We start from the raw sequence: 18,963 nt of genomic DNA on the forward strand, positions 1-18,963 counted from the left end.
GCACACGGTACACCTCTGATAGACCGGCAGTTTAGGTCGCTTATTTGGTAAGAAGACTTGTCGGTTGAATATAAGTAGGTTTGACTATGTTAAATATTTTGAACAAATTCCTCCATCAACCCCAAGCGGTTTTATAATTAAATCCCTCTGTTTTACTTTCCTTTCTTCCTTTCAACGACCAATCGTATCGCACTGGATTGTTAAAGGATGTAGAAAAATGCGAGTATTATTTTTAAACAGTACTTTCACCCCGGCTTTTAGACCAATTATGATCAATCTTAGAAAGTGCATGCACTAAAACTGCCGGAGGGAAATGAACGCATCGACGTACAAAATATTTTCGAAGACCTCTTCCAAGTATCTTATACGGAAATTGGCAATTTTAAAATGAATTTAGAGTTGTACGTAGAAATTTTATAGCAAGTGTTGCTCGTAAAGTAGCCAAAATAATTGTTTTTGTGATTTAATTAATTCGTATTAATAAGTTTCTAGCCCATATTTTCAGCATACATTAACAATTATAATCACTTAATACCCTATATAATTAAGTAAATTGTAGAAATAAGCAAATAATTTCTAATTCTTGTAAAGCATTTTTGTACGGTTGGTAACTAGTAGAATATTCAAGAGGATGAATTTGCATTTGAAGAGAAACAAATAAAGGAAGGATAAATTCCTATTTACTTTGCTGAACGCCCAGTAGAATTTGGAATTGACAGCTTACCGTTTTAAAATAAAAATTAAAAATAGTAACGATTGAAATCTACCTTTTTCTAAGCCCTAATCAAGAGTTTATTTCACTTTTTTAATGCACAGATTAGGATTACATAGGTACAGATCGTTTATACTGTGTAAATTTGACTATGCAAAACAACTGGAAAATAAGAGAAACAAAATGTCTGGAGGGTATTTTGGCCAGTGTAAACGTTATGATATCGTAAATAAGGAAAACAGAAAATGTTTTTTTAAGCCTAAAAATAAAACAATTAAATTTTACATGACGTCTTTGGTTGATTAACTGTCGATTTTAAAATTACCAAACAAGTCTGTACGGATTGATGAAAAACAAATTCTGAAAGACAAGGGAATTTTAAAATTTAATCCCTTCGAAACGGTATATTTGAGTCAAACAATATTTAAACGTTGCACGGTTTTAACATACCTTGGTGGTTCGCCCGTCCGTGTCATAGTAGAAGTCCGATAGTGAAAACTTAAGTGCCCGAGACGAAAACACTACCCGATACATGGAGCATAAGGATCACAGGTACAAAAATCAATACTGGTAAATATTATTGTCTGACAAACATATCACAGATGGGAACGCTTATCTTAACCGTGACCGAACAGCCACTGCTCACCGGTTTCCGAACGTACTTCCCCTCTCTGAAACATTTTCGCTACCAAGGTCCGACCCCACCAAGCTTCCAAACTACATGCTTCCCAAGCCCAGGGGTTTTAAGACATACACTTGCGTAACCGTCTGACTCACAAAACCGGATGACCTTAGACCTACATATTGCCGGAAAAAATATCAAAAAATGTCTACATGTTAAGTTGTTTAGATTTTATTCATGTTTTGACTTAACCAGGAAGTCTTTTAAGTTAAATATCTTATAAAATTTACAAGTTAACAAAAATATTTAGGATAAAATATTAAAGATAAATTTAAAAAATTAGAAGGGAACTGAATGCCCACGTCTTCTGCAATAACCGAGCGTGTCTCGGAACTCGTAAACAACCCGGACAACGCCCTAGTCTGATAAAGGACCAAACTTCATCACATTTAACATTTAAGACCCACTAAGCACAAAATTAAACTTAATACCAAGCTTTTTTTACGTTGCCGATTTTATTTCAAGTTTAATTTTTATTCCAAAGAGCGTATCGATGTCTTTTAATCGTTTAAAGCAAGATTTGGAATTATTGACGTGATTTCTCTCAGGATTAAAATAGATTTGGCACTTAAAAACCCTCGATTTTTGATACAGCCGGCCAATGCAAATATAAAACTGCAAGATGAAAGTTTAAAGAAATCTTATTAAGTCCGTATGAGAAGCGACAATGTATTTTGTCCACTGTGAAGCATCATGCAACCTGTCACTACAGGTCCAGGCCACAAACACATTAAATTTCAGTCTTATACAACCGATAAACATACAGTATAAAATCTATACAAAAATTATAATAAAAATAGTGTGCATCACTCGTAAAAATCATCAAACAACACAAACATAAAAAGAAATGGTGACTTACATTTCCCAGCTGAGATAATAAGAAATGGACATTTTATTTTTAGTATTGTGGCACTAAGTTAACCATTTTGTTTATTTATCAGATAATAATCATACAACATGTTTTTTTTCTCCTCTATCTTTTCTTTTGATATTTACAGACAGAACACACCGTCTAATTTTCAAAATAAATATAACTTTCGACAAAAAAACAAGTGAGGTTTTCGAGGAGCGTTTCGAACCTGTTTCGATGTACAAGGGGCGACGAAATGACACGAACGCGACCTTCCGACGGTAACGGACCCAGAGAAATAACCGTTGGCCTGCACGCTACTGACCCAGAAATTAAATGAATGTAATCACAAATCGAATAAAAAGTAAAAGGAATTCCACCCTGTTTTAGGGACCAAATGAATGTTTCGGGCAAAAAGAGGTGTTTAAATAAAGTAAAAATGAGACAACCTAGTTTAACGACAAAACAAATAACTTTCGTATTTATCTAGTGAATAATAAATATATAAAAACAAATACAACTTCCTAGATTTTGTTGTTTTATCTGTGTATTTTTTCTATCCAATTTATTTATAATTTTGTCGAGATTTGTTGAGGTGAACTTTTAAAACGCACACGGAAATCTGAGGGGTAAGGGCATCCACTCGTATAGTCCGCGCTAGCGGTCCTGGGTTCGAATACCGACAGAACCATGGCCTTTCAATTGAGGTTAATGTAGGAAGAGTATAACAAAGTGGTTCTGACACCTCGTCCCCGACAGCGAATGAGTAGTTGGTATGATTAATTTGCGAACTGCAACGATAATCAAAACGATTGAAATTTTTTTTTCATTTTATTTAACATACTGAGATAGATAAATAGATAAAGATTATATATATATATAGAGAGAGAGAGAGTGAGAGAGAGAGAGAGAGAGAGAGAGATAGAGAGAGAGAGAGATAGAGAGAGAGAGAGAGAGAGAGAGAGAGTCAGGCAGAAAGAGAAGAGAGAGAATGGCTGTATTATCAAAATATTATATGAAGATGTTTTTCATAATAAATTCACCATTTCACAAATCAATTTCATCCTTTAGAAAATCAAATTTACTCATTTGCTAATCCAGTATTTCTTCGTATATTTAAAAATAAATAGATGCATAGGCAGAAATAAAATACAAGCATAGATACATAAATATAGAGAGAAAACGAGAGACGTGGGGGAGGGAGTGTGTGAGAAAGGAGATAGAAGATAGACTCAGCAACACAGATAAAAAAAAATTATAAATAGATATAGAACAAAAAGACAGACAGAGATAGACAAGCAGCTAAAGAGAGAAAGAGCAAAAGCAAGAGATGGGGATGTTAATTTATAATTAATGTTTTAATTTCAGTGTTCGGAGCAAGTCAATTTTAATAATTATCGTATGTAAATTAAATAATTTCTTGACTTATGGTCAACTTTATGTATGTATGCGGCCAGTCAATTTTTTCGAAAGGCGAAAAGGTCGAAAAGTGGCAACCGTGACCCAAGTAGGCAATTTGCTCTTCTTCCAAGGTAACAACGGCCGAACTTCGTCCTTCAAACCAAATCATAATGCCACCAAGGAACAAAACCTCCAAAATTCACGTTTTGATTCATTTCCTTGAACGTGCAATTTCGTTTTGAACTTCGTCGATTGTTTAAAATTCAACAAATTCTTAACAGAGTAACGACGAAAAGAGATGAAGACGAAATAATATTTACATTGCAATACATTGGTCAGGAAAGATAGAAAAAAATTACGTTTCGAAAGGCAACAAAAATAGACCGTTTGTTTGTGTCTTTAAATAGGTCGCTTTTTGGCGGTGTTTCAAGACAATTTAACCAGTTTTATCTATCAATAAAAGTTTAACAGTAAACTCGGTATATCGATGCTAATTGATTTATTTTAGGCGACTGCTGTTTTTAAAAGCGACCCATTTTCTTCACAGAATTGAGTTTTGAAAGTTCTCGCCAAATAAAACACAAAAAGGAAAAATAGTCTAAAATATAATAAAATATATAAATTATATGTAACAATTGTTAACTGCAAATAAAACATTTCACCTCAGAAATCAACAATTCTGACTGGCGAGGCTGATGACAGAATATCTTTTAAAAGGCGATTACGTCAATCCTCTCACCACAGGCATGAAGCAATTGGAATCGGGCTGTTCCGCTTAATCAACGTAATTTTTATTTTATTTTATTTTTTTCCCTCCTAGCCCGAGCTTTCTATCTATCGGGTCGAATTTTTACAGGGGTTTTTCTTCTTTTGCCCATTTTTACGACCGTGTTTAATGAGCTCATGGGGCGATTGTAAACATATATCTGTTTTATGTTATCCATCCTTAACGATTACACGGTTTAAGAAGCCTTGAATTTGGTTTTTAGAAAACACTGAGACGTTTGTGTTTAGAGGGTTTGCTGATTCCAATCTGACCTCGCGATTCTTCAAGATAAATGCTCAAGAAACACAATCTGCCTGTTTGTTTCTTTCTAATTTAAGGTTTTATACAGTATACATTGTTACTAAAATACTTCTATCTATATAGACATTTCATTTTTTTTATTACATTATATTCACAAAATTATTCTTCAAAGATGATCGGCTATGGTATGAAAATAATAACAAAATATCATATCAATATCGATAATAAATAAATATTATATTGATATTAAATATCAATCGTAATTTAAGTTACATTCCCTATATACAATTAAAAACAAAAATTTATGTGCAGAGATAAATTAGCAATTATAATATTTTATTTTTAATAGCTAATTAATTTTTAATAAATTAATTTTTACAAAGTTTGATTGTACAAAACTAAGGCTGGATAACTTTGTTGTTAATAAAGGATTTTTATTTCATCGTGTTCCTGATCGACGCAACATTTATTTTTATTCTTTAACCAAAGATAATGCCAAATTGATGTTATTTATTTCTCAGAAGTCCTAATCTGGTTTATATTAAAACTAACGCTTTAAAAATAGGAGGCAATGTTAATAAAAATAGTCGAGAAAAACATTCATCTTGGCAGACGAAAAGAGAGACGCGAATTATGATAAGATTCGTGAGTCTCCTCTTTCATGCGTCACCAATTGGTGTCCGGTGACGCATCCAACCCAAGAAGAGTTTTTTTCTCATTTTTGCAAAACTTTTGAATAAAACCGTTGCCAAATCAAAAAACGTAATTGGGGAAAAAACGCAACATCAGCACTTTCTCTCGGATAAAAAAAAATTAAAAATCGCGTTTTTATCACACTTCAGATAATTTTGATCAAAACAAGTTTAAAAAGTCTCTTGGTCAGCCAAACAAACAAGAACGCTTCCCACTCGCATATTTTCTCCGCTTCACGGAAAAACACAGGATCCTAACTTGTCCCTGGCCTTAGCACTAATCCTACTTAACCTATCTGGTCCCTAACCCATGAACACTCCACGGTAATTCAAAATCGTAAACGAAAATGTCCATGCAAAATACATTATGTAACCAGCCAAAAAAAAATAATAATAATAATAATAAAATAAAAAAAAAATATTCATGTTAAAATACGTAACGATTGTACATTATTAAACAATATCTATACTGAGAAATTGATACTTGAGAAATTTCTTTCCATTCAAGTGAGGAAATGGAAGAGATATCGCTAAAATAAATATTTTATAACTACTACCCAAATATTGTACTTAATAAATCAAATTCGTATTTTTCCTTTTCTGTGAGTAATTCAAAGAATGAAAAACTCTTGTCTCTACTTTATTTCTTCAAAGTATTGTTTGTACACGATTCAAAATAACCACAATTGGATGTTTTATAAGAAACCTGATAGTATAGCGATAATTATTGCCAAAGGGAGAAATAGTGGATTCATATATGAAATTTAGGCGTTTTTAAGATTGTTTTATAAAAGTGAAATGACACATCTTGACATCCTCAGGTCAGGGTTAAAGAGGGTTAGGGATGGGTTAGGTTGTTAAGCTCTGGTTAAGTTAGGTAGGGTTTAAGTTTATGGATTAGTTAGGTTACGTAGGGTTAGGAGGTTAGGTTTATGATCCATGACTGAATATGTATGACTCATGCCAACCGACGCTGCACCACTTCTAAGAAACACCAGAAACCTAACTAACTCGTTCGTTGCCATGAATTGTTATTAAAAAACTTGACAACTACGGCATCCGTGGGACTCCCCTTACATTTTTTTAAACATACCTAGCAGACAGCAGTTTGTAAAAGTTAATAATGCTTATAGTGAAACAGAATACGTAAACTGTGGAGTCCCACAGGGGACAGTGTTAGGACCATTGCTCTTCATTTTGTACATCAATAATATTTTTGCTTTAGATATTAATGGCTTGCCTTTTTGTTTTGCCGATGATACGGTATTTATTTTAACTGACAATTACTTTATTAATTTATTAAATATTGTTTCGAATAGTTTAAAATAATTAAAGAATGGATGAATACTAACTTATTATCAATCAATATAAATAAAACATCCCCGATGTCCTTTTTCAATGGTTTGAGACTACAATCACCTATGCCTTATCCAAATCTCACTGCACAAAAATGAATGTAAATCAGATGATGGAAATTGTGAGTGTCCAGTACTACTTCATGCCAATATTTAGGAATGTGGTTCGATTGCAATATGAAATTTAAAATGCTTGTAGAAACTCTCACCAAACGTATTCGTAAATTATTTTATAAATTCAAAATATTGAGAAATATTTGATCCTCACCCTCTAAAAACTGTATATTTTGCAATATGTCATCACTACTTCAGTATGGTGTGATAGTATGTGGCAATACCAGTAAAAAACTATTACATAAGGTTTGTGTTGCTCAAAAGATTGTAATTAATATTATACTAAATGTGCATCCAAGATTTAGTTCTGAAGAATTGTTCAAAAAATTTGATGTCTTTAATGTAAAAAATTTTTTGTATTTGGCGCATGCATTCATACATTTAAAGTTAAAACACATAGCTATAATTTGCATGTGTATCCTACTCGTTTATCTAAAAAATCAAAAATTGTCTTGCCTAAAATTAATTCTGAACTTTTTGCCAAGCATGCCTTCGTTGTTAGTTTAAAAACTGCACTTCAATTTAATTTCAATTTTTATGATTTTAGTAATGTTAATAAATTTAAAAATGATTTAATAAAGCATGTCATTTGTAATATTTAAAGTTCTTCTTATTTTGTTAAAATGTGTGAAAAAATTTGTTGTTACAATCATCAGTTTGTAGAAGTGTGAACTATAAATTATTATCTGCTCATATCATGACATCACGTAAAAATGTTGTTTTGCTCTAACCAACTCCAACCCTCTGTACTATAATGTTCTTATTGAGGGTTGGCATAAGAAATACCTATTTTTGTTAACTTGTTTTTTTTTCTCTCTCTCTTTTCTTAATCTCTGTTAACTGTATCTCTTATGCAGATAAATTTTCAATTTTCGTTCCTAACCTAACCCAAGACCACTCCTCAGTAATTCGAAGTCTAAAAACATTCATGTTGAGACACTTTAAGGTTGTACAATAGAAAAATCCGCAATTCAATGTTAGATTTTAAAATTAATTAAGGTTTTTAGTTGAGATAAAAAAGTCAATGGCACGAGCGGGATTCGAACCCACAATCTTCGGCTAGATACGCCGCTGCTCAACCACTTGAGCTATAGTGGCTAGATCCACTCGGACCAGAAAGCTCAAGTGGTAGTCCCGCTCGTGCCATTTACTTTTTTATCTCAACTAAAAACCTTAATTAATTGTAAGATATCGATTGGTCAAGTGGACCACGAAACTAGTGGAATTAGATTTTAATTTATTTCATTTTAATATTTAATTTTGCATTTAATAGTAATGAAACTTCTTTTTTAGAAATTTATTTTCATTCCTGTGAAGAAACGGAAAAGATAACGCTAAAATAAATATTATATAAATTAACTAGAATTCTAATAATTTTATTTTATAAATGAAATCTGTATTTTGCTTTGAGTGTTAGTAATTCAAAGAATGAAAAACTTCAAAGTATTGTTTGCACATGATTCAAAATACCCATGGTTAGATTTTTTATTTATTTCCTCCTGGATTCTTAAAGGCACATAATAAGGGAGAGAAATTTTATGGACACGATCTATTATACTATTTTACTTATTAGAAAATAACTGACTAATTTGTGTAATGGTTCAACATCATTGGCTAGGTCAATTTCATTAACCAGGGCAAACTTTATCCGAAGAAGAAAGGAAAAAATGTTAAACTGATTCAGGAAAAACTAAAACTAGTTAATTAAAAAATATATAATAATACACGTGTTTTAATGGCCAGAAATTAATTAAGGACGTAAATGAAATGTTTTTCAAAATTTATCTTCTCATTATTTCTAATTTTAAATTAATACTTTCTTTCCATTCGAGCAATGTCAGTCAGTTTGAACGTGTCCTTAACTATCATTTATTACCGATACATTACATTGGATATCATAATATGTAGAAAGAACTAGGGCATGACTACCAAATTGATACTTTAATAGAAAATCAAACAAGATTATTTTCACTTCTCGACGATCATAGGGTTTCAACTACATTAAAAACTACTTGAAAGTTGGGGTAGGATTAAAGGGGAATCTTGTGGTACTAACTTGAAACTTCCTAACAAGGAAATGCACCAATTCAATTAGACACTCGTTCCCAACTCGGCCCAACTAAATGCAACTATCAAGGATCATCATGCATTTTTGAATGTAAATTGAGAGGTTCTCTCCCATGACAACGTAAAGCCTTAATATTTCCTTTGTGAATAATAATAACAAAATTATTGCAAATCGTCGTGTGACGCCCGACCAATTCTGTATTAGAAAATAACGACTTTTGCTACTGTAGAACAAGGTTTTTAAACACAAAATTAATTTTAAAAATCTCTAGAGGCTAGTGGTAGAAACAAAAATCGTATTGGAAGAAAAAAATATAAAATATGCCATTATACCTAAAGGCTAAAAATCACAGAAGAATGGTGCAAAACAGCTGGTTCAGGAATCAACCCTAATAAAACCACCATAGTCGTTTTTACCCTGAAAAGAAAATTGGATCACATGAGACAAATAACATTCAATAAACTGTGATAGAAATCAAAAAAGAGGGCAAATATGGGCGTAACACTAGATAAAACACTGACATTTAAGAATCATATCGGTTCCACCATTATGAAGGCGTCACGAAATTTAATGGTGTGCTGAAGAGTAGCGGGGAAAAACTGGGGGTGTAGACCAGAAACCCTGCTTCGGATGTACACCATGATGGTAAGACCTATTCTTATATACGAAACCATAGCCTGGGCCGATAAAGTAGAACAAAAAAAAAAGAACTCACAAAAATACAGAGACTTGTGTGCATCTGTATAACAGGAGCAATGAGAACATGTCTCACAGTTGGTATGGAAAAGATACCAAAATCTATATGCAAAGAAAAAGATATTTAGAATTAATTAAAGCTATTATTGGTATTATTAAAGACAAACCTCCAACAGGGAAAAAACTAATTATGGAGAGATAGCAACAAAATAATGAACGACCATTCGATACTCAAGCAAGGGACGAAATGAACAGGATGTTGAATTTAATCAAACTTTCAAATAAACCTAGGTAACAGAAAAGAATGGGGACGAGAGAAAAACACCTCCTTTAAGAGCGGCACCATCTTTTCGTATACAGATAGATCTAGAACAAAATAAGGTATAGGTAGTCCTGGAACCAAATACTCAGAGCCCATGATATAATACACCAGTATCTTCCAAGCTGAGGTCCCCGCAATCGAGAGATGTACTTAATTCAACTTGACTAAAGGGTACAAAAACAAGAACATAGCTATCATGTCAGAGACCCAAGCAGCCATCAAAGCTCTAAGTTCAAAGAGGGTGCTGAACTGCAAAACTTAATTAATTATATTAGGTACGCAGAACAAAGTCGGCATATGCTGGGTCGCAGGACATATGGGTAGAAGGCGACAAGAAAGCGGACACCCTTGCAAGAAAAGGGGCTATATAGGACCAGAACCCTTCTGTGAAACAGGATCCAAACTATCAATGAGTACCTCAGGTAGAAGGATAAAAAGAAAACGAAGGAGCAATGAAATTCACTCATTGGATATAAACAATCCAAGAACCTCCTAACAAATTTCGGAAGGAAAGAAGTGATAGAATGTATCAAATCAATTTAGTCTCAATACCAATCGAGTTCCTTGATGACATAGGACTCACCGATGTGCTATAGGCACAAAAGGAGAAGGGCGCAGTATATTACACCCTGACTAATACATCCACATCTACATCTATCTAAAAGCGTGAAAGAAAGAAGTCAATAAATTATAATTCTATTTCAAAGTATGAAATATTTTAATTAATTTCTTAAGAACTTTATGATTTCAATATAAATGCAATAGAAACAAATTGTGGAATTTTTTCAATTAATAGATGAATAAAGGAAACTAATCTCAGTGAAGAGAATGATTGGTTTGGCAAAAATTTAATATTATTTACATTTTGTCTACATTATTTTCTTTACAAAACGCTTTGTTTAATCCCTAAGTTAAAAGGCTTTATTTCTCCTCAGTTACTGTTTTCAATTTCTTTAATTATGCCGAATAATTTAAAAGCTAATCATGGCATTGGATGGAAACATTTAAGGCATTGTTTACTTTATGAATTCCAAAAAAGGGAACAATGCAACTGAAAATTTGTGTGAGTGTTCGGTACTAACAACGGAAATATTCGTCAAGTCCGACAGTGCTCGATTTAGAGAAGGAAATTTTGTTCTTGAAGATTTTAGTAAAGGAAATTGGAAAAATTTTAATGTGGCTTTAATTAGAACTTTATGAACTATGACAAGAAATCGATATACTAAAAAAATTTTCTTGAAAACTTGAAAATATAAGACGATTTTTATCCTGTCTAATTTACGATGTGCGTGTTTCATTATTTAATTTCGTACACGGTCGAAGAAGGAAAATGCATATCAGAAAGTTTTCATTTTAAAGGCTTAAAAAATTTCTGAAAAAAGTCATGAGCGAAATGATATTCTCCAAAATTTCCAGTTATAGTTAAATGCTAATTAATTTATTGAATGATTTCTAATTAATTTATTAAAATTGGAAGAAATAATACCAACTTTAATGCAGAAATCTTCGTAAGATTAAAAAAAACCTTTGGACGAACTGAAAAAGTCGAAAAATTTTTAATTGTACCAAAAACAGAAATTATTTCCACCTTTGAACTTCAAATTGTGAATGTAAAATTGTATGTTATTGAGCTTTTGACCCGCATCATTGTTTAGGGGTTCGGGGACCCCAAGTTGGGTTCCAGGAGTTGTTGTCAACAGTTAGGTCATTTCAACCCAATTCGTTTTTTACTAGAAGATTTACTCTCTTTCACTGATTCCTATTTACATAAAATTCACTCAAGTAAGGTGGTAGAGTACTTGCTATTCCTCCTTCACCCCTTAACACACTGAACAACTTATCGAACTGAGGTTCGATAGGGTATTCAATACTCCATCATGTCCCTCAAACGCTACACACTCACGCCAATAAATACACTCAATATCAACAAAAGCAGACATCAAGCACTATGTACAATAAAACAGTCCCTCAACGTTGAAAGCACTGCTGCCGTGCTCAAGTACAATGGTGGCATTCCTACTCGCTTCTATAATGAACCAAGGAATGAAACTTTTCAATTATGAGGGACATATGGACCAACCTTTCTCTACTGGGCTTTGGCTCGGAAGTTCATGTGTCAACCTCCAATGGCCTATTCTCAGTCGGCTGATTATACCTCTTCTTAGATTAAGGCCCAGTGCCACACACGGACCATATCTTGATACGTGAGAGCTTCTTGTCGATCCGGAAGTCGGGACGGACCCCTAGCCGCCTCGTCCACTTTTCTGTTGCCCTCCAGTCTCCAAGAGCACACGACGTAAGAGTCCGCAGAGGACCCGTCACAGAGCAGTCCGCTATTAATTTCTAATGTGCTTATTTTACTATTTAATTTCGTAAACAATTGACTAAAGAAAATGAAGTCAATACTACTACATGCAAAGGATAAAGAATCTTAAAACTGCACTGCGACAATTTTTTAAATAAAAATTACAAAATTTATATTTAATGCTGTATTTAAAGCAGGAAAGATGTTAGCATCTTTTAGCATCTATTTAGCATTTAAAGGAGATAAGAACGCAGGACAGGAATTTTTTGATTAAGAAATGAAAGAATAGAAGTGAGTCAATACAATTATATCAAATCTTTTATCATAATTAAAACGCTTCCACAATTAACTTCACATGCGAGTGTTTCATCTTTAGCCTCTGTTTTGTCATTCTTCGACTACATTAAGTATAAATAAAAGAATGGAATCTCACAATTAAAATTAAATAAATGAGGAAGATAGCGCTATTCGAACTATTTGGAGCGATTTTGAGGGGGGAAGAAACGTAAATGGATATCCATCGTTCAAGTGATAACTATAAATGCTTTTGGTCAAATATTTGAGAGCCGTAATACGGTTAAATATTGATAAATTATATCTCTTTGGAACGGAAGCTGTTGGCCCGTTTACTGATGCGGGTACTTTGTTGTGGACAATCATCACATTATGATTGTACAGAAATGGAAAAATTTCAGCCAACGAACTGGCTTTCATTTCAACCAATTTTCATTCCGGCGATACTAACATTTCGACCAATTTTACACTGCAAAGAAGTTAGCTGAAGAAATTGTTCGCATGGTATTTTCCTGATTATTCCTAATATGCAAATCGCTTAAGTTATTTTTAAATGGTTCATGAATCATGGAACGATTTTAAATAATTCAACAGTAGAATAAAGAAAAACAATCAATCATCATGTGTAATAAATCGTTTAAATGTAATAATGAACGTATTTCTACGCTTTTCCCGTTGACAACAGTTAACAATGTTAACAAAAACAAATAATTATACAATCAATAGTTAGAGTAAGTATAAAAATTGTAATCTTTGCGTAATTATATCCCCTCCCCAATAAATCCAGCCGTTTTTGTTATATTCCATAATTATTGATGTAACGATAACTGCAGAGTCGATTCGTAATTCCTAGGGATTCATTGTCAAAGGGTAAAGGTTCAATTTTATCGCATGATATTAGCGTATTTGTGAAGATATCGCCTGTTTCGACAAAAAGCAATGAAGTATTGCAATTTTACAATGGGGCTCGTTTATTAGGCTAACTCGATCAATTTATCGACTCGCATAAAACGAACAGAACCGAAGTCACAAAATTAATATAAAAGGTCCTCGCATATTAGTATACAAGAGTAATATAGGGCAAATATTCCGAACGCGAACAATTTCGTTCAGTTCGAGACTCTCAACATTAATGGGAATCGGTCTAGTGTTGGTATTTCTTCCAAATCTTACGTATACGTACAACTGGATACATTATTCAATAAAAACTTAATAATTGAGTACTTGAGCACGAAAGAACGTAGAAGGGAAAAAAAGGGCGAGTATTAATGGGATTTGTATCGATCACTAACAGACCAACGTCACTGACCGAAGTCAACGATTCTTGGCACCAAACTTTAATTCTCACGTACTGTTTGGTTTGTATGAATGAAAAAAGAAAATAATGGGTTTTCAACTCGCTGATTTATAGTTAAACTCATGATCAAATGAAATGACAAATTTAATAGAAACGAGGTGTTTTTGGTTTTTACTAGGTTCAATTTTTTTTTTCACTGTGGGTTGTGAACCAGTAGGTTGGTCGTTCCGATTGTTTCGGTCTAGCTACCCTCCATTATCTACCTCTATACTACCTAATTTTAACTACCTCTATACGTTAAATTTATTCAAAAATTGTTCACACTGCTTGGAAATGAAAAATTAAAAATCACAAAAAATTATTTTTATTTTGGGCTTTATTGCAAGAATTTGCAGGTTTAACTACCCAAATACTACTAAATTTATACTAAATACTACTAACTACTCAAATTTATAATCGCCTATACATATTAGTACATATTACAAATGTGGTCATAATACGTTTTTTTACACTGTCACAGCTCTAACACTAATGCCCAGAGGACTCACTGTATTGGACAAGGAACAAGGTGGTCAATAAAGGCGCCGTGGCGGGTTGTCGGGATGGGAATGAATAGAGAAGTCCCGAGAAGTAATGTTAGGATGGATCGAGAAGCTCATGAGAAATTTTTGGAATCGGAAGCGGATCAATTGTTGACAAATGGAATGTTGAGGTCGTTGTGGATATTGAGGTTAATGACAATTGACGATTTGTCTTAGGACTTTTGATTGGAAGGATTGGATTTGCTGGATTAAGATGGCTTGGCCCGGGTTGCACTCCGTGTCCAAGGTGGTCGCAGTAAAGTCTTATATAATGTTAGTTTAGTGTTGACGGTCAACACGGATTTCGGTTCTAGAAATCTTCGTAGTTTGGCCAAGACTTCTGATAAGTTGATGACTCTTAAGTCTTGTGAGTGGATTCCACGTCAGTCTGCTGTCTAGCTAAGTCCTAATTATTTGACTTGAATGGAATCGGTATCTCTTTGCTGTTGATGTACAGTGGAGGGTAAGACTGTTTTTTAGATGTGAGTGAGTACATTCTTCTTGATTCAATCTTGTCCTTCATTTTTTGCCACAGTCTCAGGGTGTACAGGGATGTTGTAGGTAGCTTGGATAGGATTCAAGTCACGAGGCAAAATTGCAGTACCTCTGCATAGGGGGTGATGATGTACATGTAGGTAGGTTGGTTGGTTGATAGGGAGTGAGAGAGAGAGAGAGAGAGAGAGAGAGAGAGAGAGAGAGAGAGAGAGAGAGAGAGAGAGAGAGAGATTTCTAGCATCATACAGAAACTCACCAATACTGACAACGACGTATAGACTTCTACTACATAGACTTACCATTCTTCGTATATCTTAAGTGATTTATACTTTCAAATAAACCGATTCAATTATTAGTACGGTGTTACTACGGCGATAAAACAAATACTTCAAAATGTATTACATCTCAGAAAATAATTGTGTAATATCAACTGTCCAGTACACCCGTGAGCTGACTTTGATGTATATTTCGATGTAACATTGCGCGTTATTTCCCCTCCAACTCTCTTAATACTTAATAAATATTGAATCGTGGTGGGTACAAGACAATGTACGTCCGTGACAGGTCATCGTTTACCTATCGAAAAATAAATCCAAATGTGACCGCGGATGATGTCAATTATTAATTAACATTTGATTAAAAATATGAGTCACAATTGGGTTTTATTGTGAATGTCATACGAATCAACTGGGCAAACAACTTCGAATAGACTGACTTTTATATGTCATTAAGAGGACAAAAATGGTAGGTCGTGCGTTTTCAGAGGAACAGTCGATTTCACCTGTTCAGAGTAAAATTTACAACGACGTTTTAAAACTACAATAAAAATTTAAACATTTTGTTTACCAGGTATATTTATAATTGTTCTACTCGTATAATATAATGTTTCTAAAAATCCTGTAGCTATACAAACTTCAACAATGCGAGAAAAGCGTAGGATCCTGCTTTATATATGCTTTACCATCAGATAAAAACTTACCATATTTTTCAAATATACAGATAAATAAATAAAATAATTCGATTCAGTTTTATACCTGAAACTACGTTACGATTTATCGTGGTATAAATGAATTTGTCAACTCCATCTGTCATTTTTTAAAGCAATATATCAAAATCAATATCTCCAGAATATAATTTAGCATCTAAATTGGTCGACCAGCGAGGTTGGGCAGACCAAAACTAATCGGTCACGACTAATTAATCATGGGATGAATGAATTTTTCAATTAAATAACTTACCCTTTGAACCTAAAAAGAGCAACCAGCCACAAAAATTCAATTGTTTGTTTTAGAGCACAACGTCTCAAAATCAACATAGCCAGAATATAATTGAGTATTTAAATTGGTCGACCAGCGAGGTGAGACAAACCATCCCTAACCATGTCACAATAACTGAGTATGTTTTGCACATTTGCAAAAATTTTATTCAAAACATTGCACGTATAAACAAGTCTTCTCGGTGTTATTGAAATTTGGTATAAATAACAACCGGTTTTTCAACAAACAATTTGGGGAAAAGCCTGTACACACAATATGCTTTATTTTTATTTTTGTATATACAGGGTGGTTCGCTATGACAGGAGAAAAATTGGGTGCTATACTAGACAGAAATGGAGTGGACTGCTGCAAAAATTGGTTTTCTGACTCACCCCATCAACAACAAACATTTTTTTCGCGAAAAAATCGATTTGTCACGCACACAAAACATTGATATTTTTCATTACCAATGCATATTTCAACAAAATTGTTGCCGTTTTTTAAAGACGGGCTTTTTTTCAAATTATACAATGTACACTTGTGTTTTAGTAGGACTGACAGTCTAAAAGTCAACTCTTTTTTCGATAAAGAACAATTTCTTATCTTCAAAACTCCTGAGCTGTTTTCATTCCAAATCAATTTTTATTTGAATTTCGAACTGTAGTATTCGGTTTTTTCTTTAATAAAAATTCTGTCATCAATACTGTTTAAATCTTCATCTTAGCTTGTAACCTTGATCTTTCCCATGATACACATTTTTTGGGGGGTTTGATACCATGCTCCTTGAAAAAAGAATGTATCGGATTTTACCAAGCATATTAGTTAGCTTTATTAAATGAAGCAGTTTTTGTGAAATTCACCAATCACTACGAGCTTTTGTGACGTCAAAGTGAATTTTTGAAATATTTCAAAGATCTTCATATGTGCCAGCGAAACGCTCTCAATTGGACTGAAAGGGTTCGGTAGACTCTCGTTCTTTAAACAATTTAACATACATTTAAAAAAGACGGATTATTTTTGTTCCGAATTTTTTTTTAAATTGTACCTTCTTGACTGTATGGATTAGAGAATCAGTTTTGCTCAATTCTACAACTATCCCCCAATTTATTTTCATTGTATAGCGATCCCTGTATACATATTGCAAGGATATGAAGTGCAGAGATCATATGAACTCACGGAAAACGGTGTTTTTGAGAAAAAAAAACCACATTTATAAGTACGTTGGGTGCAAAATCAGGGACGTTCTTTTTTGTAAAATATAAATCCATAGAATATACAATCAGTATAACATACAATAGTTTATTATATTATTTGTTTGAACATTAATCGTTTTGCAAAGATTTTTTTTCGTGTGGTTTAAAGAATTTCATATTTAGCAGTATGATTGCTATAATAATAAAAAAAATAAAAAAATAATAATATTTGTCATGATAAATATACGTTTAAAAAATTCATTGCGATCGTGTGATTTGTTTTTTATTCGAAATAAAAAATTACTATTTATCTTCAATTGTGTATCAATGTAATGAATCTTAATATGTTGATAAGAACAAAAGGATAATACGTTATTTAAATTCATACTGCATCATCTATAAAGCAATCCGAATAATCCCTGAAAATTTCAAAAGAATCCGACATTTTTATGCGCATGCACATGCACATGTTAATTCATAGGGGATCAAAATGCAATTGGAAATTTTGATTTTGGAGTGCAAAATTTTTTTCGGCTTCCCGCACAAATACAATGGTTCCCTATCTTCGATAGTTCGGAAGCAATAATACACTATTAATACTGAAAAGTACTGTAACTGTAACTGCACTGCAACTGTCACAATGGCCTAATTTCACTCCCAGAACCAAAAATCGATTGGAATTAAAGGAACTATTGTCCAAATTTGATTAACAATATACGGAATTTGTTTTGCCTTTTTTACTACCACAAGAAGAGAAATTCTAAGAGTTGGACCTTATTGTTTTAAAATGTTACACAAGGACAGAATCCCGGATTCATATCGGATTTGTTGTCACGTGAAGGTGAAATTTTCTCATAGGTCAATTATATTGTATATACTCCTTCAAAGCTGTGGGCGTGCATTCAGGACGCTCAGAAAATAAAAAAACTAGACCGCATATTTCGATAGCCCTTGGTGGCATTTTGACTAAAACGCTTAGACTAGCAGAATATTAGAATTTAGACTATCGTTCCGTGATTCCGAGTATAGAATGGAGCTATCCCCCAACAGGCCACTAGTTTTTATACAACCTTCTAAGCCAAGATAAGAAAATAGAATATATTCTTATATTCTCGTATATTCATCCAATATACGAGACTAAAGTTTTGGGTAGAAAATAAGTCACAGTTTTTGAAATTTTCAAACTGTAACTTCACCAAATGAGAAATGACAACGAACTTCTACAAGATTTTAATTTTATACGTTTTTCCCCCAAAAATACTACGTGGTTCGATTTATTTTTATATTTCAGGGCATCCTGAAGGGAAGCAATTCCCTTTTCAGGACACCTGTCTCTCCACACCTGTGCCGCAATTGAGATAATTCAAGGGCAGATAATTAATAAATAAAAAGAGACATAGTTTATAGATGAATGAATAACATTTAAAATATATGGTGATTAGTGACCGTTAATCGATAATTATTCAGAAATCGTGAGATGCAGTCTGGTGTGACGTAGGTTTCAGAAAAACATTTTCTTTATCGTGCCAACGTTTCGATCTTTATTGAGATCATCTTCAGGGCCTGGTATTTACAAACATTATTTAAATTTAACAAATACATTTAGGATGTGGAAAAAGTGAA

At 33.1% G+C, this 18,963-nt stretch overlaps 1 protein-coding gene across 4 annotated transcripts in view; it reads right to left on the reverse strand.

Moving 5' to 3' along the window:
• The window catches only part of LOC106669485 (phosphatidylcholine:ceramide cholinephosphotransferase 2-like), a 41,954-nt gene that overhangs the window by 9,333 nt on the left and 13,658 nt on the right, over nt 1-18,963 (reverse strand). The window contains exon 1 of one of the 4 annotated variants that reach the window (XM_014399003.1): nt 2,254-2,300. The exons of 2 other annotated variants lie outside the window; for them this stretch is intronic. In XM_014399003.1, the coding sequence (XP_014254489.1) occupies nt 2,254-2,285 (32 nt within the window). In that variant the 5' untranslated portion in view covers nt 2,286-2,300. Of the gene's footprint in view, nt 1-1,162; nt 1,383-2,253; nt 2,301-18,963 lie in introns of those variants that run through there. One more of the 4 variants, XM_014399004.2, reaches the window with a different exon arrangement.

Source organism: Cimex lectularius, unplaced genomic scaffold (assembly GCF_000648675.2).
Source record: "Cimex lectularius strain Harlan isolate CLEC.00 unplaced genomic scaffold, Clec_2.1 scaffold113, whole genome shotgun sequence".
Taxonomy (NCBI): Eukaryota; Metazoa; Arthropoda; class Insecta; order Hemiptera; family Cimicidae; genus Cimex; species Cimex lectularius.